The sequence below is a fragment of the Leptodactylus fuscus genome, chromosome 5 (genome assembly GCF_031893055.1).
Source record: "Leptodactylus fuscus isolate aLepFus1 chromosome 5, aLepFus1.hap2, whole genome shotgun sequence".
NCBI classification, from domain to species: Eukaryota; Metazoa; Chordata; class Amphibia; order Anura; family Leptodactylidae; genus Leptodactylus; species Leptodactylus fuscus.
The window spans coordinates 87,491,779-87,517,985 of NC_134269.1; the positions used below are offsets into that span (position 1 = coordinate 87,491,779).

General features: G+C 40.4%; 1 protein-coding gene across 3 annotated transcripts in view; it reads right to left on the bottom strand.

Annotated features, from left to right (window-relative positions):
- The window catches only part of SHF (Src homology 2 domain containing F), a 195,029-nt gene that overhangs the window by 133,823 nt on the left and 34,999 nt on the right, over positions 1–26,207 (bottom strand). For all 3 annotated transcript variants that reach the window (XM_075273693.1, XM_075273695.1, XM_075273694.1), the window contains exon 2: positions 8,901–9,030. In XM_075273693.1, the coding sequence (XP_075129794.1) occupies positions 8,901–9,030 (130 nt within the window). The remainder of the gene's footprint in view (positions 1–8,900; positions 9,031–26,207) is intronic.

Genomic DNA, 26,207 nt, shown 5'->3' on the forward strand with positions numbered 1-26,207 from the left:
TAGAACTGAGAAATGTCAAGACACGATAAGATGTCAGAAAACATATTATTAAGATGCAACAAAAAAAAAATCTAAAAGTCTAAAAGTCTAAAATGAGAAGCATAACATAGTAAATGAGGACCACTGTATACAAACAAGGAATACAACTGACAAACAAGATGAGACTTGTGCTACGAAGCTGCCGAGTCCTTTAGGTTTAGTGGCATTTGTTAATTCTCACAGATTTAAAGTAGCTGAGTCATTCCATAAGTCAAACTATCAGTTCCCCCTGTTTGTGTTCTGCACAAGTGCACATCCGCACCCTGAAGGTAACCCAGCAAACACTTTTGCATTATTACTATGATGCAGAAATTCTTCTCAGGTTGATAAGTTATATAAGAAATAGTTGAAAGTGTGCACTACAAACCCTTTAAGGATAAGGTCACTCCTTGTAGAAATATAGCAGTTTTGGCCATTGTAAAAATAAAATGCTGCATTTTACAGACCCCAGCAGAAAACTGCAGAAAACTATACTGCAAACACAAAGGAGCGATTCATCAACACTGGCATATTGCACACCAGTCTTGATGTCCCCTGCACCAGCACAGGTAGCGCTTACTTCATGAGTATTAGCATGATTTAGGTACTTCCCTGGTGTGCTATTGCCTAGGTGGAAATCTACAGCAGCCCTTGGCTCTCACCTCTTGGAAAAGTGGCAGGGTTGGCACAAAATGTCATATGTGACTATTTTAGTCAGAAATTATGTTGAACAGTCACAAATCCAATTTTATATCCATTTTATAGAACTTTTGTGGCATCATGGATTTAATAAATCCTCTCTCAGAGTTTAAAGAGAAAATGCATGTATTTTTCAAAAACGCAGGATATTAATTTTATTTGAAAAAATGCTGCATTTTCAACATAGACTTTTATGGGAGGGAGGTAGAACTGCCAGACACAATGGAAAAGCAAAGAAAAACTCGTGTTTTTGCTCTGGTTTTTCTGCAGTGTATGTAGTCTTAGGCCAGTTGTACATGACTGGCTGTGAATTAAAGGCATGGGCAGCACACGGGGGACAGGTAGAGGTCACCCATGTGCCGCACGTGCACCAGCCATGCTTCTGTGGCCCCTTTCACTAAATGAATGGGAGCCACAGAAGCAAGGGCCACAAATAGTACAGGAATAGGACCTGTTCTATATTTTGTGGCCTGGAAAGTCGGCCCGCACATGTGCCATGTAATTCACAGTCATGTGTACAAGCCCATAGAAATGAATGGGTCAGTGTGCTATCTGAAGTAGACAGCACACTGAGCATGGCCACAGTCTGCAAGAGGCTTTAACCTAAAACTGTTGCTCAAGACTAGAGATAAGCAAATATGCTCGATCGGATACCTCACTGCATAGCTCCCAGTGCAAAAACACTTCCGGGGCTACAAATTTTTACTGTCATTCCCACCCTCCCTGCCGTCGAGAGCTATGTGACTGCAGTATTTGATTGAGCATATTCGCTCATCTCTACTCAAGACTAGAGATGAGCGAACACTAAAATGTCCGAGGTTCGAAATCCGATTCGAACAGCCGCACACTGTTTGACTGTTCGAACTGATTTCGAACCCCATTATAGTCTATGGGGGGAAATGCTTGTTTCAGGGGTACACAAAATTCGATAAAATCATACTTACCAAGTCCACGAATGACAGTCGGGCTGAATTCTGCTTGAAGTCTTCTCCTGGCGCAGGGTCCCCGCATCATCTTCCGGGTGGAATTCACTCTGCCTAGGCATCAGGCCTGGGCAGAGCCAACTGCACATCGGATGCCTAGGCAGAGTGAATTCCACCCGGAAGAAGACACGGGGACGCAGCGCGGAGAAGACTTCGGAAAGGTAAGAGAAGAACCAGCGTTGATTGGCAGAATCAACGCTGTATCTGCCAATCAATGCTGGTTCTGCATCGAACCATAAACTTCGAACAGCTAGTAGTGTTTGATCGAGTACGAGTATTTCGAATACCGTAGTATTCGATCGAACACCTACTCGATCGAACACTACTCGCTCATCTCTACTCAAGACATATATTGATGACACCACACTTTAAATGTGTGTTCACTGGCCCTTTGCTTCAGTTATCCGCTGAGTGTTGGACCCCCACCCCCTCATATTAATGACCTATCCAAAGGATAGCTCATCTATAAAATACTCCAAAAACCTCTATAATACAATAATACTGTGGCCAAGATTCATTTATTGGTGGACAACCACTTGCACATACAATGAATTGGTTGTAATAAATTCTGCAGCTTCAAAATGCATTTTCTTAGAAGTAAATATATATTTAAATGGAGTTAAGAGAGTCCTAGAATAGAACAGCTGGACTGAAGAACCCTTGTATTAATATAGACCATGAAAAAAACCTCTCAGCTGAAGCAAAATGCCAGGATATTTTCCTTCTCCACCCCCATTGCTCCTGCTTAACTTAGTAATTTATTTATAGATCATCTTGCCGTTGAAGTGCAGAAGCCTTTGTGACCTATGGCGAGTCAATATACTACTGATGAAACTACATCAATCCTTCTGTTTAAGCTCGAGAGAGATATAGTGAGGTACTGTCAATATAACAATTGACTTGAAAAACCATGCGTAGCATCTGCCAAACATGTACACATACTGAGGACTCTTCTCACCAAAATCAATATTCCATACAAGTGGAAACTCAGCACAAAGTTTGACTCCACAATGTACATACTGTAGAAGCTATTCTAAAGCTTTAACAATAAGAATTATAAATTTAATTATAATTATATTTAATTATAACTTAAAAAACCCAAGAAGATACAAAACTCCACAATGTACATACTGTAGAAGCTATTCTAAAGCTTTAACAATAAGAATTATAAATTTAATTATAATTATATTTAATTATAACTTAAAAAACCCAAGAAGATACAAACCTAAAATTGAATGCTGACTTTTTTTCCATCAATTTAATTTTTCAGAAATTTTACACCAAATTATAGGATTTCTAAACCAGAAATACTAATGCAACACTTAGGTTGCAAGAATACTTGGATATTTAAAGATTAAGGTCACGGTTATGTGACATAGACATATGGCAAGCATAATTTCAAGAAAACATTTCAGGACAGCAAGCTGCTTGGCAAGAGACTACATGCTATAAAAACATAAGATTATAGTACAAAATATTCTAAATGGCAGAGAATTCATTGACCAGATGGGGAAACCAAGGAAATAGCGCCAAGGAAGAAGACATACAAAGTTAGAGAGAGTACTGGCATTGAGAAGAGCTGAAAAACAAGAGCATTTGAAAAATAAAAGAACAAATCATTATTCAATGCAAGAAAGAAAATAATATTAAAAAAAAAAGTAACAAATCCAAGATTATCTCGCTCATACTGTGACAAAATGAAATTAATTAATATTCTATATAAATATACAGTATCTCCAGTCATGAATAGCAGAGGATAAAAATAATAATCTTGTGGGCTAAATAGTATATTCAGAGTAGTCTATCTATACCCCTTTCGCTGCTCGAGGCGAACTACAGAAAGCCGCTGCCCCCCCCCCCCCGGAGGAGGGGGCGGAGCAGAGGGGGCATGGCGCCGCAAAGGGGCATGGCAAAGTGAAGGGGCGGGGCTTAGCGCCGTTCGCAGGCAGAGAGCCGGCACGGAGAGGACCTCTCTGCTTCAGTGGCCTCCCCAAACCACCGCTCGGTGCTAAGTCAGTCCAGGACAGCTTGTCCTGGACTGGCTTAGGTAATCAAAAATGCTGCACTCCCTGGGGCCCTGGCATAGCGCCGCCTGAAGTGGTCGCTTCAGGTCGCCTCATGGGAGGTGCAGCGCTGTGCATAGCCTTTAGAAAGGCTATTCCACACCTACCTTTTGTATGTTGTTTGTTAATCCCCTAAGTCATTTTTGAATAAGTTTGTTTTTATTCATATGCTAATCAGCCAGCAACGAGCACTGGAAGTTCAGTGAGCACTGTGTGCTGTGTGTGTGAGAGCAGGGAGGCTGCTGCTGATGATGGTGATTCATCAGCCTTTCCTGCTCTCATACACACAGCAGAGTGCTCACTGAACTCACTGGTTAATTCGCATGTGTATAAAAACGGGGAGGGATTAACATACAAAAGGTATGTGTGGAATGGCCTTTCTAAAGGCTATGCAAGTATATGCTTAGTTAAAAATGAGTTCTCCCAATTATAGAGCCCTTTTAATTATGTACATGTTAGATTTTTTTTTTTTTTTTTTTTTTTTTTTAATCTAATCATGTATTTATTGGTTCAATCTATGAATTTAGTTGATTTAGCACACCTATGAGCTGGTACTTCATGCTTGTGATAATGATTGTCACACAGCACTGTCATATTTATTGTATGTAGTGATTTTTATATTATTCCACATTTGATCGATAATGCATGGTCTCATGATACACTATATATCTTGTATGTTACATAATTCCACTGCTTGAAAAAGCTCATTTAAAGGACAAAAAAGATGCACTGGGTAATAAGTCCTCTTATTCTTGATATTGGAGTGTGGCCTACTTTTTGGATTTTCCTATTCAGTCCTTGGCTCTGGACTGTGGGATGTGCACAATAGCTTTTATTTGGTGCTGCTCTCCTCTTTATATGGATAGATAGATTATATTTTAAATTTGAAAAAGCTCTTCTCACATACTAAGTTTGTGAATAATTCTCATAATACATAATCTTACATATAACAGAAGGAGAAAAGCAAGACACGATCTGGTTATCCTCCAGTAGGAGTCTGTGAACTTCTTTGACACTTGTTCAAAGCCTCTGTAAAATATCTCAGATTTCTTCTTACTAAAATGCTGCCATACTAGTATTCTCTATACCACAAAGTGAGTGTTTTGGTTTCACCCATACCTCGCACTCATTATATATGGGTCTTTGCATGTCTTGCATCAAACCCTAGAAGAAAATTATTAGATGAGGATTTGCAGCAACCAAAAAATGACAAGGCTAAATAACTTAGAGAAAAAAAAAAAAAAAAAAAAAAAAAAGAATACTTTTAAAAGTAAAGTCTCTCCTACCCTTCACATACACAATACATACTACAATGGACAGGAGGTAATGGACCCAATATACTACAGAACTGGATTGGCTTTGGACCAGTGGCGTAACTAGGAATGGCGGGGCCCCGTGGCGAACTTTTGACATGCCCCCCCCCCCCATCCCAACTGACGCCGAAGACCTCGACCGACCCCCTCCTCCACACTCTATTATGTCCCTTACTTGCCCCTGCACACAGTATTAACCCCAATAGTGTCCCCTGCACACACAGTATTAACCCCAATAGTGTCCCCTGCACACACAGTATTAACCCCAATAGTGTCCCCTGCACACACAGTATTAACCCCAATAGTGTCCCCTGCACACACAGTATTAACCCCAATAGTGTCCCCTGCACACACAGTATTAACCCCAATAGTGTCCCCTGCACACACAGTATTAACCCCAATAGTGTCCCCTGCACACACAGTATTAACCCCAATAGTGTCCCCTGCACACACAGTATTAACCCCAATAGTGTCCCTTGCACACAGTATTAACCCCAATAGTGTCCCTTGCACACAGTATTAACCCCAATAGTGTCCCCTGCACACACAGTATTAACCCCAATAGTGTCCCCTGTACACAGTATTATGTTCCTCTGTGGACACCCATAAACAATTATTATACTCTGGGGTCTTTTCAGACCCCAGAGTATAATAATCGGAGACCCGGGAAATAAAAACATTAAAAAAAAAACACTGTTGCTTCTTACCTGTTCCCCGGCTCCTGTGCTGTGCTGTCCTCCTCTCGCGTCCTTCGTTAATGATGTCGGACGTCACATGACCCGGGAAGCATGCCGGGTTCATGTGACGTCAGACAGCAGTAGGACGGAGGCCTGGCAGGATCGCGGAGAGGTAAGTAACAGTTTTTTATGTTCCCTTACCTCTCCGGTCCGCCGATCATTATACTCGGGGGTCTGCAAAGACCCCCGAGTATAATGATAGCCTTTGTGGGGCCCGCAGTGTCACTTGCCGATCCCGGCCCAGCCAGGATCGGCAAGTGAATAGGGCCCGTAACTGCCTATTGAGAAAAAAACGCAGCGGTAGCGGCTGTCACCGGGCCCCCTAATGGCCCGGGCCCTGTGGCAGCTGCTACTGCTGCTACCACGGTAGTTACGCCACTGCTTTGGACCACTCCTAAAGGTGTAGTCTAAGAGGTATTCCCTCAGGGACTAAGTGTCAGACAGAAGCATAGTGTGAGTACAGGCTGAGGTCATGCTGAAACTGGCCAGGTCAGCAACAAGTAAACTAAGCTGTATAATAGCTCATTAGAAAAAGAATGAAGTCAGGAACACAAGCTGTAGTCAGGCACCCGGGAAATCAAGCAAAACAAGTTATATATATATATATATATATATATATATATATATATATATATATATATATATATATAATTAGTTTCAGTCAGTTAAGAACACAACTAAATATATCACATGTATCACCAAATAGGGCCAATTTACTGTTCTTGCACAAGGACCTTCTGGTTTTGGGGTCTACTGCCATATTCATAAGACCAATGAACTGCAATAACGCAGAAGTGGATAGTGATACTGCTTCTTTATAATATATTATATATTATGGCCTATGATTGAACATGGCACAATTTCTAGGATTCCATGAGAAACAAAAAGAAGGTACAGTATGAGCCCAATCATCTTGTGCCATATACAGGATCTGTACATCAGAAATCTACAGGATGGCTGAGTGTACAAAGATCAAATATATATAGTATGCTTCAAGACAAGTAATTGAGTTGGACAAATATCTAATCATTAGTATTTGTAATAGTGTTATATTGCACAGTATAGAGACCTAATGACTGGGAAATTTTGTATGTTGTAAATCACTTATCTATATACAGACAGAACCCTTTAGTACAGTAGGTTTGCCTTGCTACACATCAGCATGATTCCCACAATGTGAGATTAAGATTCAAAGAAAACCCTGGGAAAACCTTCCGAAGCCGAACAACATAATAAGTTAAAGCAGTCAGCAAAAAAATTGATGAGCAGCTTTTAGTAATCAATAGTAGTTAATGAAACCAACACTGATCCTGATAAACTAGTGTGGATTCATTTTAATAGACCTTCGGAAGTGCAATATAATATTAAAATCACCTATGTGTTTTTGCTGTCACTGTGTAATCCATCACCCAAATTAGTTATTACTCGGTAAACCTCACTGTTCAGCAATGGCACATTCTGCTTTGTAAGTATCCAGAGATATTGCTAATTCTGAGCACAGCGGGAGTCCTCTTACCATTCAGCTGAACAGCACATTTTAGAGGTGACAGACTACCCAACTGAAGAGTTAACAAGTCCAGCAAATGCTGAGGACACTCTAATTAGAAAGAGAAAATGGACAGCAAAGGGAATCTCAGGCATCTCAAAAGATATATTAAACTAATTGAGAGCTGAAATTTTATAGAAAATTATATAAACGAATACAACAGAAGGAGAGGGCAGCTCCAAATAGTTCCCTTATTAATCAGCGCAGATTTCTTACCAACACATTTTCGGAATAAAAAACAAAGTAATCAAAAAAATTTTTTATTTTTTTTTAAAAAACCATCAATTTTATATTTCTCATCACCAGTCCTCACGGCTGAAATTACACACAGTTTTTTTTTTGTATCAATTTTCAACGGAATGTTATTTTTATTTCTATTCATCTAATACATGTTAAATTAAGCAACATTTTGTGCCTACAGCTACTATTAAAGCCCACATGCTTTCATGGAAACACGACACACAAATCCTGAGTAGTTTGAGCCGGCACTAATACTCCCTTTACTAAATTCATTATCATCAACTATGACAGCAATCAAAGGAAGGCAAAGAGAGTATACGAAAAACTACTTTAGGACAAGGCCCCACATTGTGGAAACACAGATTTTTTTTGTTGTAGATTTTTTTTTTTTTTTTTTTTTCAGCCAAAGCCAGGAATAGATTGAGCAGAAGGGATAAATATTTAAGCTTACTTTATATTACTCATACCTTTGGTCTCAAAAAAATTGTAACAAAATCTGCAACAAAAAAAGCTGTGTTTCCACAACTTGGGGTCTCAGACTAAGTCCCCTTGCAGACGACCGCATGAATGGATTTTCCCAAGATAGCACACTGATCCATTCATTTCTATGGGCCCTTACACATGACCATGAATTACTTGGTCACGTGTGCAAACCGGGCCCAAAATCAGGTTATCAAAACTTTAAATCCAGTCAATCTTTACATTCACTTTTTTCCCCCAAAACCATACACAAACTGGCAATTTTGTTGGGGCCTATGACAACATGAAGTCAAAGTTCCAATGAGAGATGGAGAATATGTAGCTGAAGAATCCATCACCCACGGTGTGTTCTAGTATTCGTTGTAATCACTGCAATCTACAGCTCTGTTTATCCAAGAGATTTTCATTTATGAATGTAAATGACACTAAGGACCATTCACTTATTAATAATTAAACCAATTTATTCCAGATCTTAAGCATTTTACAAGAGGAAAGCTTTTAACCTTGCACTTTCTAAGCTCCTGTGAGATATAATAAGGAGGCAGTTTTAGTATTTCTATATTTCACCCTCCACAATGATTAAAAAATATCTGTAAGAAACTTTTCTACGCGTCAAGGGCATGTCATTAAATATGTACAAGTCATTTTAACCAATTTGTCTTTCTCAACCTCGACTGTCAAATGTTTAATATTCCTAATAAAAAAATTCCTAAGCAGCTAGTTTACATTTGGCTACATAGACAGAAAAGATCTGCAATTACTTCACAAGGGCGTAGCACTATATACATTCACATACAAGAAGAATTAGCAGATTTGCTTACCTGCCATCATTTTCTGAGCTTCATAGGGCTCCATATAACCATCGTTCTCAGTCACTATTTCTGCTGTTGTTTGGCTTCCTGGGCCTTGTTTAGCATCAAATGGGTCTGCATAGTCTTCAAGAATGATTACCTAAGGGAAAAGTAAAGGAAGACTTAAGAACATTTAAGAAAACCTATGTACATCGCAATGGTATAAATGCTATAGCATAGCAGTGTATCAACACCCTTAAAGGAAAAGCTGTATACTTCTTCCAGAGCCTGAGGAAGGTAGAAATTATACAGGGATTTTTTTTGGTGTTCTTTGTGTATTATGCTTACTTATATAGCGCCATCATATTCCGCAGCACTTTACCAACATTGACAGTCACTGTCCCATATAGGGCTCACAATCCACATTCCCTATCAGTATGTCTTTGGTGTGTGGGAGGAAACCCACGCAAACACTGGGAGAACATACAAACTCCTTGCAGATGTTGCCCATGGCAGGATTTGAACCCAGGACTCCAGTGCTGCAAGGCTGCAGTGCTAACCACTGAGCCACCATGCTGCCCAGTTTCAATACACTACCGAGTCATGCAATAATGCTTTTTTTCCCCCAAAGTGTGTTCTAATCAGGTTAATTCTATAACTGCAATATTTTTGGATAATGTACAGATTATCCAAATTTAAAGGTATTTTTCCGACCCCACCAGCGTTTTTAATGTTGAAGAGCAATGCATAGGATGAATCCTCAGTGTCTTATTGTCGGACATCCAGACCCCACACTTTTCAGCTGATCTGTCTCTGGACGCTGAAAGCTACTGGTGTGGATGAGACTAGAAGTAACCCTGCCCCTGTTTAAGTAATGAATTGCAGCCCCATCCACTCTATAGTGGTAGTATGGGGTTACTGCAACTAGGCGCCTATTACTTCAATAGAACTAGAGCGTCAAAATTGCAGTATTTTTAGGATTTGTTATATAACGATAATTAGAACATATTTAAAAACCTCACCTACGAATGCTTTAAAAATATGTTTAACATATTACTGGATTTAGAAATTGATCGTTGTTTTAGTAACACAATCCTTTAGGCAATATTTTTTTTTACTTAAAAAGTACCTTTTTTTCAAGATTTTCCCTGTGTAACATTCTGAATCTGTATTCTTACATTACTTGCTTCCAGACAGTTTCCAGCGTGCTTTTCGAGATATAGTTTCCCCTCTCCTACTTTAGTGCTATATTTTATTTTGCCCCCACTGGTCTGTTTCTCTGCTGTATCTGGGGATCTATAGCAGCTGCAATCCCGTTTTACTGGTGACTCAGTTCTAGCTACCAAGCAACATGGCTACATCCAGCTGAAGTCAAGTCTGGAGCAGACGCTGCATACAGTCCTATGAAAAAGTTTGGTCACCCCTATTAATCTTAATCATTTTTTGTTCTAAATATTTTGGTGTTTGCAACAGCCATTTCAGTTTGATATATCTAATAACTGATGGACACAGTAATATTTCAGGATTGAAATGAGGTTTATTGTACTAACAGAAAATGTGCAATATGCATTAAACCAAAAATTGACCGGTGCAAAAGTATGGGCACCCTTATCATTTTATTGATTTGAATTCCCCTAACTACTTTTTACTGAAGCACAAAATTGGTTTTGTAACCTCAGTGAGCTTTGAACTTCATAGCCAGATGTATCCAATCATAAGAAAAGGTATTTAAGGTGGCCAATTGCAAGTTGATCTCCTATTTGAATCTCCTCTGAAGAGTGGCATCATGGGCTACTCAAAACAACTCTCAAATGATCTGAAAACAAGGATTGTTCAACATAGTTGTTCAGGGGAAGGATACAAAACGTTGTCTCAGAGATTTAACCTGTCAGTTTCCACTGTGAGGAACATAGTAAGGAAATGGAAGACCACAGGGACAGTTCTTGTTAAGCCCAGAAGTGGCAGGCCAAGAAAAATATCAGAAAGGCAGAGAAGAAGAATGGTGAGAACAGTCAAGGACAATCCACAGACCACTTCCAAAGAGCTGCAGCATCATCTTGCTGCAGATGGTGTCACTGTGCATCGGTCAACTATACAGCGCACTTTGCACAAATAGAAGCTGTATGGGAGAGTGATGAGAAAGAAGCCGTTTCTGCACGTACGCCACAAATAGAGTTGCCTGAGGTATGAAAAAGCACATTTGGACAAGGCAGCTTCATTTTGGAAACAAAAATTGAGTTGTTTGGTTATAAAAAAAGGCGTTATGCATGGTGTCCAAAAAGAAACAGCATTCCAAGAAAAACACATGCTACCCACTGTAAAATTTGGTGGAGGTTCCATCATGCTTTGGGGCTGTGTGGCCAATGCCGGCATCGGGAATCTTGTTAAAGTTGAGAGTCGCATGGATTCCACTCAGTATCAGCAGATTCTTGAGAATAATGTTCAAGAATCAGTGACGAAGTTGAAGTTATGCCGGGGATGGATATTTCAGCAAGACAATGATCCAAAACACCGCTCCAAATCCTCAGGCATTCATGCAGAGGAACAATTACAATGTTCTGGAATGGCCATCCCAGTCCCCAGACCTGAATATTATTGAACATCTGTGGGATGATTTGAAGCGGGCTGTCCATGCTCGGCGACCATCTAACTTAACTGAACTTGAATTGTTTGTCCAAAATACCTTTATCCAGGATCCAGGAACTGATTAAAAGCTACAGGAAGCGACTAGAGGCTGTTATCTTTGCAAAAGGAGGATCTACTAAATATTAATGTCACTTTTCTGTTGAGGTTGCCATACTTTTGCACCGGTCAAATTTTGGTTTAATGCATATTGCACATTTTCTGTTAGTACAATAAACCTCATTTCAATCCTGAAATATTACTGTGTCCATCAGTTATTAGATATATCAAACTGAAATGGCTGCTGCAAATACCAAAATATTTAGAACTAAAAATGATTAAGATTAATAGGGGTGCCCAAACTTTTTCATAGGACTGTATACTGACCTAATTGTAAGATTGAAGATTTATGTGAATCACTCAAATGCTGCAAAAGTGTTGATACATGCAATTCAATGCAACAACAAAGCGAACAGGACATAGTCTTTTTTTTTTTCTTATAACAAAATGCATATGTTTTGGGTCAAATTGGGATCTAGTAAGGTAGCTTGTCCTTATTTGTGAGTGGGTCGATCCAACATTAAAGGGGTTGTCCAGGATATTTTGAAATCCCTACACTAAACACCCTCTCCTCTCCTACTTTCTAAATAGCATTATTAATTAAAAAGAATGTACTGTATATTTACCGATATCCCTGGGGCAGTCATGTGAACATTTTCTGATTATCCGGTGACTATCTATTTCCCCATTTCCGGAAATGGATCGTCACTACTATTCCCCCATCCACCGCTTCTTCCGGTGAGACGAGTCCTCCTCCTGTACTGGCAGTGTGTACGCACACTGCTGCTGGCAAATCACCTCTACAGCATGTCTATGCATGCGCAGTAGAGGCGACTCATCGCTGGAAAAGGAGCGGGCACACAGTACAGGAGGAGGAGAGGCCGTCTCACAAGAAGAAGCCATGGAGGGTATGTAATATGGGTCAGGGGTTGGACCAAGTAGGTAGGGAAGGACATATAGGAAAGCTAGAATAGGACGGATAGCTCGACAGGAAGGGGGTGTATGGGGGGGAGTGAGGAAGGAGGCAGGGAGGGAGGTGAGAGGGGTTAGGAAGTTACATAGCAGGAAGCAGAAGAATGAAAACAAAAGTACTAGACACCAGGGGACCCCAGAGACACCCATAAATCACTCAAAACACACTGAAAAGTATATAGGTACATTTATTAACCCATTAATAGCACCAATAGACATTTTATGAAAAAAACAAGCAAACATTTTTTTTGCTCGGAAAACCCCTTTAAAGCAATGAATAACAATTCACATTACATTTAGCAGTAAAAATAAATAGAAGAAATAACCTGGACTAGATGACTTCATGTACCCTGCACACTGTGAGCCACTCTCCTATATGTCTCTGACTTTGGATTACAGTTACAGTATGAGAATCAGATCAGTGTCAGACAAGCTGTGTATCTGGGAGTCTATAGCAAACTCCAACTATTTATTCACAGAAAATCCAAGGAAAGATCTTGTACACCATGAGTTACTGTACAGAAGGTATAGAAATAGCAAATTGCTAAACATTTCATCATATAAATAAAACTGGCTTACAAATAACATTAATTTGCTAAAGCCAGAGCACCCTTTAAGGCTAAGGCCATACGCAGGGAATTGTTGCAAGAAAAACACTGCTGAAGAGGCCGCAGTGGAAAAGCATTGGATTTGTTCCTGCAGCGTTTTTCACAGAAATATATAATATATGATATTAGAGTTTTGTTGATACTGAAGACTGAAAAACAGGTATAACAATCAACATGTAAGAATAAAAAAGTATAGTTTATAAATGCAGTCTTTACAATAGATGCCTTATATGCCATATACTTAGGCTGTTATGGCTGGGTTTAATATATGTATGTACAGTATATGCCCTGTGTTGTTAATTTTACATCAATAAGCAAACTATGCAACTCAATTTTAGTGTTATTTAAGTTCATTCTACAGTTGACATTTATTGGGTATATCCAGTCCCATGACAAACACCAACATGTTTACAGCTTCATTGGGATAAACATATTTCTTCCCATATACAGAGAAAATCTGAAAGTGGATGGATCACTGTATGGAAACAAATGGATTATGACAGACCTCATAGTCCTTCGGCTAACACTTATATTAGTGTTAGCCAGGTGATTATTTCTGGGCATAAAAAATAAAATCACTATGGCTAACCCTCCTTTCCCAGTCCTAATTTCCTAAAACATTGAAACACCCCCTGCACACCTCATACTTGGCCAACCATGCCCAAATGTACAGAATCGACTGACATTTATCTTATGCATATAGGCATTAGTATTGCCGTATATGGGACTTGCAATTAAATGATTGCAGGTTCAAGCCCCCTAGGTGGGGCTAATAAAATAGTAGAAAAAAAAAAAAAAATTAAAAAAATATAATAAATAAAATAAAAGTTCACCTAAATCACCTCCTTTCCCTAGACTACATATAAAAGTATAAATTTACTGTGAAACATATATAAATTAGGCATCCTTGTGTCTGAAAATGCCCGGTCTACTGATATTTTTCCTGTACAGTAAACGTTAAAATCAAAAGTGCTAAACCGCCGTGTTTTTCTTACCGTTTTGCCTCTGATTTAATAAAAGGTGATCTAAGCAATAGACATTTCCCAAAATGGTATAACTAAAAAGTACATCTGGCCCCGCAAAAAAAAGCCCTATGCATCCCCGTACAGCTGCAGGGTCACCTATCAATGTGGCCTTGCAGCCGTTGCAAAACTACAACTCCCATACATTAAATATTTTACCATTTTTTGCATGAAATTTTTTTTTCCTATTTTTCTCCTCTAAAACCTATGTGCGTCTTATAGTCCGAAAAATACGGTACATCTGTTATGTATAGGTCTGCATAGGTGCTGTAGAGACAAAATAATATGAATCATTTATATTAAGACTATTTGCAAATGTAGAGTTTTATATTGACTCAAAAAAAAAAACAATATTTTCAAAAACATTTATTTTTTTAAGTAATAAAATTCTGTCTGCTTGCATATGCATTTAGTATTACTATCAATGAGAGCTGTTTACATCCATCTGCAATAAATTTCCTTTCAGGAGCTGCAGGCTTCAAGAAATGTCTTTCTTTTAATTTTGGCTATAAAAAAAAAAAAAAAACTCTCCAAAATCCTCTCACCACATAACTCATCAGCTTCATCCACTTTTCAGCCATAATTTCATTCATTTGAATTCCAAGTACATACGACCATTTACATTACCTTCTTCAGGGTGTAGGGCATATTTAGTTTTCAGCTAAAAACTACACATCCTGGAATCTAATGTATCACTCCAGGTTTTAAGATGTGTGGGGTTAATTCCTGTGTTCCTGAACTGTGTATAAGAGGGCAGATAGCCCACAGGGATAGGGCTCTCTCTGCTTCTGGGAAACCAACTGTGAGTTAACCTGCTGTGTTGTGTTTTGGGAGCTGTGCAGAAGGGCCAGCTCTCATAGATAGGAAACCTGTGTTAAAGGTAGAAGCCAGACAGCTAGGATTTTATTTTTGTATGCCGCTTTGTTTTGCCTGCACAAGTTCTAATAAAACTGGTTGCGGCCAGTTGCACCACATTCTGCTGGACTGGACTTTCTTTGCTTTGCCAAAAAGTGCTTGTCTATCTGGGGAGATGACAATCCCTGAGCTAATCCTGTTACAATATATATATATATATGTATATATATATATATATATATATATATATATATATATATATATATATATTATATATATATATATATTTTTTTTTTGTAAAGCAGTACAAACCGGACAGGTGGTATCCATCCCACTAGAATCACTAACACGTTAGGAAAGTATTTGTGTTTATCTGGACGGATAGAATAGCAACTGGAAAATCTAAGATATGTGAAACATGTCTAGCTTATCATTGTGCCGCTCACACAGCAATGTTCAGCTTCTCATCTCTTCCAGGTTAAATGAAAAACACAAACACCAACAGAATGAATTGTGGTATAATTCACAGAAATACATTCAGCGCCAATCTAAGCGGTTGCGATTGCCTTTTGTTATTTAGTAAATGGTTTTATGCAGCTGTGAGCAGTGATAGCATACAGGCCTAATTGATCACTGAGGCATAGAGCAATAGAATGAAGGGTCGGTGACACAAGCCACTGTCAGTCTTCAATGAGCTCAGAGCAGCAGAAAATATAATATTAAACAGATTCAACACTTAGCAATCCCAGAATGGTAATTAACTCGAAATGTCAAGCTTTTCCGCCAAAATCATCTTTCAAGGACTCACATGACAAATAGCTAATAAAATGGAGGCATCAGACACTGGAGTAAAAAGGTTGGAAAGAAAAGCAAAATAGCTCCCATTTAGAACATTTGTTCCATGAAGTATTATCAGAAATAAGGGAGGGGGAACAGAATTCCAAATGTCATATATCCTAAGAATTCTGTGAGATTACAATAACAAGATTTATATTCACATACACAGAAATGTACGGTGTCCCAATCAATGTCTAATAGGCTGAGTGGATAGTTATTACATCCAGGACCAAACTCACAAATACAAGCCGTGCCTAATGCAATATACCATATATACTCGAGTATAAGCCGAATTTTTCAGCCCAATGTTGGGCTGAAAAAGCCTCCCTCGGCTTATACTCGAGTCAGCAAAAAAAAAAAAAAAATTTAGGAGTGGGGGGGGGGGGGTTTGTCTATGACCAGCCACAATATCAATGTATAGAATCTCCCATAAATAGTGCAAGAAAAATAAAAATAAAAAAAACTTCTTAATCCCTCCTTTCCCTAGAATACATATAAAAGTAGAAAATGACATTAGGTATCCCTGTGTCTGAAAGTGCCCGGTCTACTGAATATAGGGTACCTGCAGTGCTCCTGTTTCATCGGGAAGGGGTTAATAGGAGCACTGCAGATACCCTATAGTCAGCTAGGCTGAATTCCAAGTGGGGGAAGAAAAAAAACAGTCCTAAAGCTCAGGGAAGGACCAGACAAACAACCAAAAAAAACCCTCCCCTTTCCCAGCACCAAGCAACTACTGCACCCAAAAACTCTGACCATTTTAATTTTTGAAATTTTCCAGTAGCTGCTGCATTTCCCCCTCTCGGCTTATACTTGGGTCAATAAGTTTTCCCAGTTTTTTGTGGTAAAATTAGGGGGGCAGGTTTATATTCGGGTCGGCTTATACTCGAGTATATACGGTAAGTTGTCCTGATAGGTTCCTCTAATGATACCGCCAACCACATCAACCATAAGAAGTTAAAGACTGACAGCTGGAGACCTGCTTGGGAGTTCAAATGTTTTAGTAGCCATATAATATTGGAAGCCTAGTTTAAAAAAAAAAAAAAAAGTGCAACTTAGTTTCAAACTTCTAGCTGAAGATATGGTAATATATATATATATATATATATATATATATATATATATATATATATTAGACAACCTTTAAAGTATAATAAATGAATAATATTTATTAAAATTTAATTGAAAAATGCTAAATAGTTCCCGTTTAATGAGTAGACGGAGTAGTTACCATATGCAGTTGTGTCACAAGGATAACTTGACAATTTGAGTTTCATATCCAATACATGTACTTGTGTGGAACCCATTGTTTGTTTTGTATTACTTTTCACATAGATTGTAAGCTCTTGCGAGCAGGGCCCTCAGTCCCATTGTGTGAAATGACTTTCTTTGTAATGTATCTTTCTGTCTGTATTTTAACCCTACTAATTGTACAGCGTTGCGGAATATGTTGGCGCTATATAGATAAAATTTATTATTATTATAAGTTTATGGAGGGGGGGGGGGGGGAGAGAGGCTGTTGAAAAGAGACAAACATAACTTTTCCAATCTGCTACACAGAGAGAGCTCTTCTGGCATTACCGTATCTTTCAAGATACAAAGAATAAGGCCTTGTTCACATCAGCATTTGGATTCTGTCCGGGGAGTCTGCCTGAGGACCCCCCTGGACAGAAAACCGAAGGTAACTGCAAGCGGTGTGTCATTAAAAGCACACGGACCTCATAGAGTATTGACTGCAGCCAAAAGTTGCTGCAGTCTGAAAAAACTGCAGAGCAAAGACGCTGTGTTTTTATTTTTCCCCACAGAATGTGCGCAGAGTTTTCCTGACCTCAATGGATTTCTGCTGCAGATTTACTTTGAATGTTACAGCAAGATGGCGGTTTCTGTTTAAGTATAATATGGACAGAAAGTCGCAAAGAAAAACTGAGGACTTTCTGTACAAAGTGCTGTGGAACAAAAAAAGCTGCAGTCTTTTCCGCAGAGTTTTTTGGAGCCTAAGGCTAAGGCACCATGGGCCGGAAACACCATGCTAAAACACTGCGGGAACAACTGCAGTGGGAACGCATCACGGTTCTTCCCGCAGCGCTTTGAACATAAAATTCATGAAGTTTTACTCCATGGACTTTCTGTTACCATTATATCTATGGGGAAGCCGCTGGCATTTCCGTAGATATAATTGACATGCTGTGATTTCCAAAACTGCGCCGGTTTTGGAAATGGCAGCATGTCTGCGCTGCGTTTTTTTTTTTTAAATGTAGATTGTGAGCCCCACATAGAGCTCACAATGTACATTTTTCCCTATCAGTATGTCTTTGGAGTATGGGATGGAAATCCACGCAAACACGGGGAGAACATACAAACTCCTTGCAGATGGTTTTTTTTGCCCTTGGCGGGATTCGAACCAAGGACTCCAGTGCTGCAAGGCTGCAGTGCTAACCACTGAGCCACCGTGTGGCCCCCTCTGCGCTGCGGTTTTAACCTTAAAGTGGGCATGGGATTTGCATGAATTCCATCCACTTTGCATGTACTGTATAACGCGACAATTCCGGCCTGTGGGGCGCCGGCCTAAAGTAGTAAAAAGAATAGTTACCAAACTTAGCACAGTTATCGCAAGAGTATATACAACATAAAAATACATATCTATAAATGGCCATAAACACAATATAAATATGACTATTTTCCTTGCAGACTGCCTGGTTTTCTGCTCTTGCATTTACCTGTAGGTGTACATATTTAAGATAGAAATAGTTACTTCTTGTGCTGCTGCCAGACAGCTACAAAGAACATTCATTTGTAAAAGGTAAGAAACAAAAGAACTGTCAATTCTCCTGCAGACATGTCAGCTTCCAAAGACTCAAACTTGGTGGCACTAAAATGACATTTTAATAATGGTCTAGAATTTTGTCGAAGTCTATTAAACCATTAAATACTAAAAATCAGCAAGACTCCCTAAACGTCAGCAAGTTGACATGTTGGCCCTGAGGATATAAGGAAAATAAAACCTCCTGATTTAATTGTGACCATGTTATCTTCTTACAAGAGACCCATTTTAAATGAAAATTACCCAGATCTCGATTAACCCTTTCAGACTATGGAGGGTTTGTTTGGTTTTTCCATTGCACAAATAAACTGCATTCATTTTCAGCCGAACAAGCCACCGAAACAGTAAATTTCATTTACATCATAGTTTATGCGAGGTTATATCCGTTTTCTTATTCAAAATCGTTCCACTAAATTGCCTATAGCTCCACATTAGACCAGATTAGCAAAAACCGCTGCGTTTTACATAAACTGCAAAGTGGATAGCATTCTGGCTAATCCCATCCACACATTGCAGAGGGTTTTTTTTGGGGAGCGATTCACTGCGTGGGGCCTTAGCTTAAAAAATATAATATTTATCTAACAAACCTGGTGAGATTTTTTTCTAAAGCACAAACTGGGGTTAATACTCTAATGACATCACACTTCTATATTTTGGGAACATGGGTGCGGTAAGAGTACACCATTTTAGAAATCTCCTTACATAGCAACTACATGGAAGGTAACACCCCCTCTCATGAATATAAATGTTAAGAAATACACGTCTGGATCTTTGGGAGGACCAGGGTGGGTGGTCCTGAGAGGTGGTCATTCATGGATTTGTCATATGCTATCCAAATCCATCAACCAGAGGACAAGCATGAACCAAGCTGTAACTCTACAAGATATCCAGATGAAGAAACCCAACGTCTCTGAAGATGTAAGCTAATGATTAGAGATGAGCGAACAGTGTTCTATCGAACACATGTTCGATCGGATATCAGGGTGTTCGCCATGTTCGAATCAAATCGAACACCGCGTGGTAAAATGCGCCAAAATTCGATTCCCCTCCCACCTTCCCTGGCGCCTTTTTTGCACCAATAACAGCGCAGGGGAGGTGGGACAGGAACTACGACACCGGGGGCATTGAAAAAAATTGGAAAAAGTCATTGGCTGCCGAAATCAGGTGACCTCCATTTTAGACGAATAGTGGATTTCAAATCCGGGTCATATGAGAATGTGAACTTTGTGACTATGAGACAGGGATAGCTGTACAGGCAGGGATAGCTAGGGATAACCTTTATTTAGGGGGGAATGTTATTAAAAATAACTTTTTGGGGCTCTATCGGGTGTGTAATTGTGATTTTTGTGAGATAAACTTTTTCCCATAGGGATGCATTGGCCAGCGCTGATTGGCCGAATTCCGTACTCTGGCCAATCAGTGCTGGCCAATGCATTCTATTAGCTTGATGAAGCAGAGTGTGCACAAGGGTTCAAGCGCACCCTCGGCTCTGATGTAGCAGAGCTGAGGCTGCACAAGGGTTCAAGCGCACCCTCGGCTCTGATGTAGGAGAGCCGAGGGTGCACTTGAACCCTTGTGCACCCTCGGCTCTGCTACATCAGAGCCGAGGGTGCGCTTGAACCCTTGTGCACACTCTGCTTCATCAAGCTAATAGAATGCATTGGCCAGCGCTGATTGGCCAATGCATTCTATTAGCCCGATGAAGTAGAGCTGAATGTGTGTGCTAAGCACACACATTCAGCTCTACTTCATCGGGCTAATAGAATGCATTGGCCAGCGCTGATTGGCCAGAGTACGGAATTCGGCCAATCAGCGCTGGCTCTGCTGGAGGAGGCGGAGTCTAAGATCGCTCCACACCAGTCTCCATTCAGGTCCGACCTTAGACTCCGCCTCCTCCAGCAGAGCCAGCGCTGATTGGCCGAATTCCGTACTCTGGCCAATCAGCACTGGCTAATGCATTGTATTGGCGTGATGAAGCAGTGCTGAATGTGTGTGCTTAGCACACACATTCAGCTCTACTTCATTGGGCTAATAGAATGCATTGGCCAGCGCTGATTGGCCAGAGTACGGAATTCGGCCAATCAGCGCTGGCTCTGCTGGAGGAGGCGGAGTCTAAGATCGCTCCACACCAGTCTCCATTCAGGTCCGACCTTAGACTCCGCCTCCTCCAGCAGAGCCAGCGCTGATTGGCCGAATTCCGTACTCTGGCCAATCAGCACTGGCTAATGCATTGTATTGGCGTGATGAAGCAGTGCTGAATGTGTGTGCTTAGCACACACATTCAGCTCTACTTCATCGGGCTAATAGAATGCATTGGCCAATCAGCGCTGGCCAATGCATTCTATTAGCGTGAACTGAGTTTGCACAGGGGTTCTAGTGCACCCTCGGCTCTGCTACATCAGATTGCTACATCTGATGTAGCAGTGCCGAGTGTGCATCAGATGTGTAGTTGAGCAAAACTGACTCAGCACTGCTAAGTCTCTGCATTCGCATAGGAATGCATTGGCCAGCCTTCGGCCAATCAGCGCTGGCTCTGCCGGAGGAGGCGGAGTCTAAGGTCGGACCTGAATGGAGACTGGTGTGGAGCGATCTTAGACTCCGCCTCCTCCAGCAGAGCCAGCGCTGATTGGTCGAGTTCCGTACTCTGGCCAATCAGCACTGGCCAATGCATTTCTATGGGGAAAAGTTAGCTTGCGAAAATCGCAAACTGACTGGGATTTCCATGAAATAAAGTGACTTTTATGCCCCCAGACATGCTTCCCCTGCTGTCCCAGTGTCATTCCAGGGTGTTGGTATCATTTCCTGGGGTGTCATAGTGGACTTGGTGACCCTCCAGACACGGATTTGGGTTTCCCCCTTAACGAGTATATGTTCCCCATAGACTATAATGGGGTTCGAAACCCATTCGAACACTCGAACAGTGAGCGGCTGTTCGAATCGAATTTCGAACCTCGAACATTTTAGTGTTCGCTCATCTCTACTAATGATACATTAACTGTTATTCTGGACGTTTCCCTGTGTTTCTGTGTTTTCCTTCAAGACTTTAATTAAATTAAACTCCCCATGTTATTATAACAAGCTGACTCTTCCTATCATGCTAAGGCCTCACAACACGTGGTCACAAGTTTCACCGAATTACAGAATATTTTACACAGAGTAAATACCAAAAGGTATACAAGTTATTTCAACTCATACCTTATGGCAGTCCCAAGATACTACTGTCACTTCTGCCTCAGACCTCAATATGTGAAAAAGTATGCTTACGTGGAGTGACGAGTTACAGAATGGAACAAACTACGTCATAGGATCCTTGATCATGTTGGGTATATTACACGTAAAGATCATCGCCTTCTTGGTCTCCATGTACAGCAACAACATAATGGTGATCCTACAGTTTTAAAGTTTCAGGTTATAGAGCTGATACGTAAACCACTGCGTGGCGGGGACTGAAAAAACAATATTTTACAGAAAGAAGAGAGATGGATATTCCGTTTCAACAGCACTAAACCTCATGGCCTCAATGATGGAATCTCTTTTGCCTCATTAATTTAAGGCTGTTCTTCCTATTATTGAGCTTCTCTATTTAGACATGCATGGTATAAAATGTAGGTTTATTCCAATCTGTGACACAGTTTGAAAGTGGGAACAAAGATACACCCTCTGTGATTTGTTTTACATGTGGTGATGCGATGTAGACAATTCTAGCATCTTATATGTTGCATAAAAATGTAATTGTCTGACAATAACATATTTGCTAGATTGTCAGGGATTCTTTGCCTATTTAATAAAGAAAAATTATTAGAAACAAGGGTTTCGGAATACTTGTTATAGATAAATGGTTTTATGCTCTGTTTAAAGAGGACCTTTCACGTCCTCGAGCACATGCGGGGTAATACACCACTAGAAAGCCGACTGCGCTGAATTCAGCACACTATAAGCTTTTCCGGTTCTGCTGAAGAGCTATCGGTACCATTACCAAAACTCTCCAGTGTCAGAAGGGCGTTTCTGACAGTGTCAGGTACGCCCCACCTCACAGTAGCGTCTATTGCACTGTACTGTGAGAAGGGTTGTTCCTTACTGCCCAGCGATGACTCTGAGTGGTGAGGAACACCTCCCCTACTCCTGATAGTACTCATCCATAGACCAGTACTTGGGGGGGGGGGAACCATAGCAAACAAACAAACGATAATTATGACACTTAATGACAAAAAGAGTAGAAACTAGACTGTAGTAGAAATTTACCAAAAAATAGTTTTATTTAGTATATCAACATCATTAGTAATATAAAGGGACATACACGAAAGGGAATTACATGCACAGTAACCACCGGTCAGTAGAGAGCCAAGATGGAATAAATCCCTGTCTATGCTATGACACAACATAAAAGAGAGACTATGATTCTAATAAAATATAGTGCATTGGTACAGAGTCAATATAGCCCAAAGTGTTGTACCTCAAGGATATAAGTAATAGGAAGCATAAGTGCATGAACAGTTTCAACAACACAAAACATGGAGTACAGCTATGCTCAAATAAAGGTACCCAATATCAGCATGTAAACATCCAAATAGGATATACCGTGTTTCCCCGAAAATAAGACAATGTCTTATATTAAATTGTCACTCTAAATATAGGACCTGTCTTATTTTTTTTTTTTTTTTTTGGGGGGGTGCCTTATTACAACCGGCAGTGATGCCGGCACTTCCTTAGTGGAGCGTCAGCATGACTGCCGGTTGTAGGTAGTGTAGTGTAGGGGAGGGGGGAAGTTATCATACTTACCTTTTCCTTCTTCCTAGCAGCGCTGGTGCTGTTGTTCGTCCTGGAAGTGGTGAGCGGGGCTTAGCTAGGCTTCGGGGGGCGGGGCTTAGCTAGGCTTCGGGGGGCGGGGCTTAGCGGAGCTTTGCAAGCTCCACTTCACTGACACAGCAGCCGTGCTCTGTGCTCCGTGTGCACAGGAAAGCCGGCTGCTGCCTCTGCTGTATGGCAGCTGCTGTCTCTGCCTCTGGGATGAGCAGGGAGAGCTCATCCTACAACAGCAGAGGCAGCACCCGGCCTTGCTGTGCACACGGAGCACAGAGCATGGCTGCTGTGTCAGTGAAGTGGAGCTCGCTAAGCCCCGCCCACGAAAGCTCCGCTAAGCCCCCCCCCCCCCCCCCCCCCCCGAAACCCCGAACACCCGAACACCACTGCCGGGCATGCCTTTTTTTCGGAGGATGCCTTATATTAGGCAATTCAACAGAAACCCCCGCATGCCTTACTTTCAGGGGGTGTCATACTTTCGGGGAAACACGGTAGTAAAGCTTATCCATGTTAATGGTGTAACAAGCGCACTAAGCAGGGAGAGACACCTACTGCCCGGAAACCTGGACGCGCGTTTCAGCAAGCAGCTTTCGTCAGGCTCGTCTGTGAGGAGGTGGAGTCTAAGATCTGACCACAGCAGCTTCCAGCAGAACCAGTGTTGATTGGCCGAATGCTGTACACTGTATAGCAATCGGCAAATCAACGCTAGTCAATGCATTCCTATGAGAAAAAGTTATTGCGAATAGGACTAGTATTCGAGCGAGTACAAGTATTTTGAATACCGTAGTATTCTATCGAATACCTACTCGGCCGAATACTACTCGCTCATCTCTAGATACATTGCCTTGATGTTGTTTTAGAGCCGTAATATTATTTTGATTATGATAACGTCATGAAATTATAGTTGACTCTTTCTGAAGCCCAATGGATGAGGGGATTCTGATAATTGGAGTGTTTTTTTACATTATACACCTATATTATTCCTCCTATTCTTATTACATACGTATTGATCATGCAATTGTTATGTGTATTGTATAAATAAAAAAATTATTGGTTGGTGTTGAGAATACTATATATCTATTTGAGTTTCTAGATATGATATATCTTTGAGAAAAAAATTTCGGTTAATATTTAAAGTGTTATAGAAGTCTTGACCTGCCTACTAAGGATTATATAACATCTCTAGCCCCATTGCAGTTCAGAGATGGCTCTAGATGGGATGAATCTCTAGAGGCCAATTTCATTCATGCTGAATCTTTTGTTGTGCTAATTCTGCCATTTATTTCTGTTTCCTAACAAGAGAACAATCCTGCTAGAAGACTTCTATTCGGGGAATTTGGGAGCCCTTGTGGATGTCAAAGTCTTTTAGGTAACCAATTATTTTGTCCTGCAATGCTTAGGAATTATAAAAATATGTGAATTTTCTCCTGGCTAAATGTGATCAAACTCTGAAGGACAAGTGGAAAGGCAAAAAACAACACTAAAGTAAAGGTAAAAAAAAAAAAAAAAGTAAAGCAGAGCAGAATGTTAGAGCAGAACATATTACCCTAGCATTACGGTTTCTGTTTGGGTATCCCAGGATCCAAACTATGGAGAACCAGACCACTTGAATGGCCACTATAATGTATAATGGGGTCTGCCAGGTGTCCGCCATTTTCAAACTGAGAGTGGCAGAGAGCAAAGTCCGATTTTTTAGTGGTCTCTTTGACAGAATCTGCAACAGAGACTCCAACGTAGATGGGAACCCAGCCTGGGTGTTTAGAATATGAAAGTTCAGAGTTTTTCACCTTTTTTTGTTGTTCACAACACTTTTGCAAAAAGTAGCCATGACAGGGTTGCTCACTGCGGCCTGACAAATTTATTTATTGATGAAGTTTCAAACAAATCGCCTAAATACATTTTTAAATATTTTATCAATCATTGGTAAGAACGGTTGAAAATTGGAATTGCTTTACCGTGAGAGGAGTCAGATATATTTCATGTAAGCTTCCTTGTCCTAGCAAACAGCGGTTTCAGCAGAACTCCAGAAAAGACCTGTTGAGCAGATGGACCGGAACGTGCCGGTAGGACACCAGATTATCAGGGACAGAAGAGTATGGATTTTTTTGATAATTTTTGTCACTGCTGACAGGCAAAAATTGACAACCCCTTTAAAAGGTTAACCTTTAGGCTAAGGCTCCACATAGCTGGCTGCAGCCAAAGTGCTGTGGATAAAAACAGTGGAAACGAATAACGGTTTTGGAAATTGCAGCAGGTACCATAAAACACTGCAGTTTTTGCCACAACGTTTACGCCTTTGGCCAAACCACAGCGTTTATGCCACGTGAGGCCCTGGCCTTATTTGCATAAAATCAGAAACCACTTTGAGTGTCAACCATAATTGAACTTGGCTCCTAATAGGATGGAAAGATTATTTACCAAACTACCATATGTTCATTATAACATCTGGATAGAGATAAATCGAAGTAGCACAGGAATAAGACGTTCAGTACTCGTGTTCATCAAATAAGCAAACCTGTAAGGAAATCTAAACTAACAACCATAAACCAGGAGCAAGAAGCATTTTGCTTTCATATGCTCAGCAAATTATTCTGAAGTGTAGGCTGTGCGGCGCTGTGTGATCAATAAAAGGAATCAGTCATCTGTCAGATGGACTTGTAAATGCATGGAGGATTTTTTTTTGCTTCCTTCAACTCAAAAAAATTTTTCTTTATCTTATAAAAACTTTAAGTAAGCATGTTGC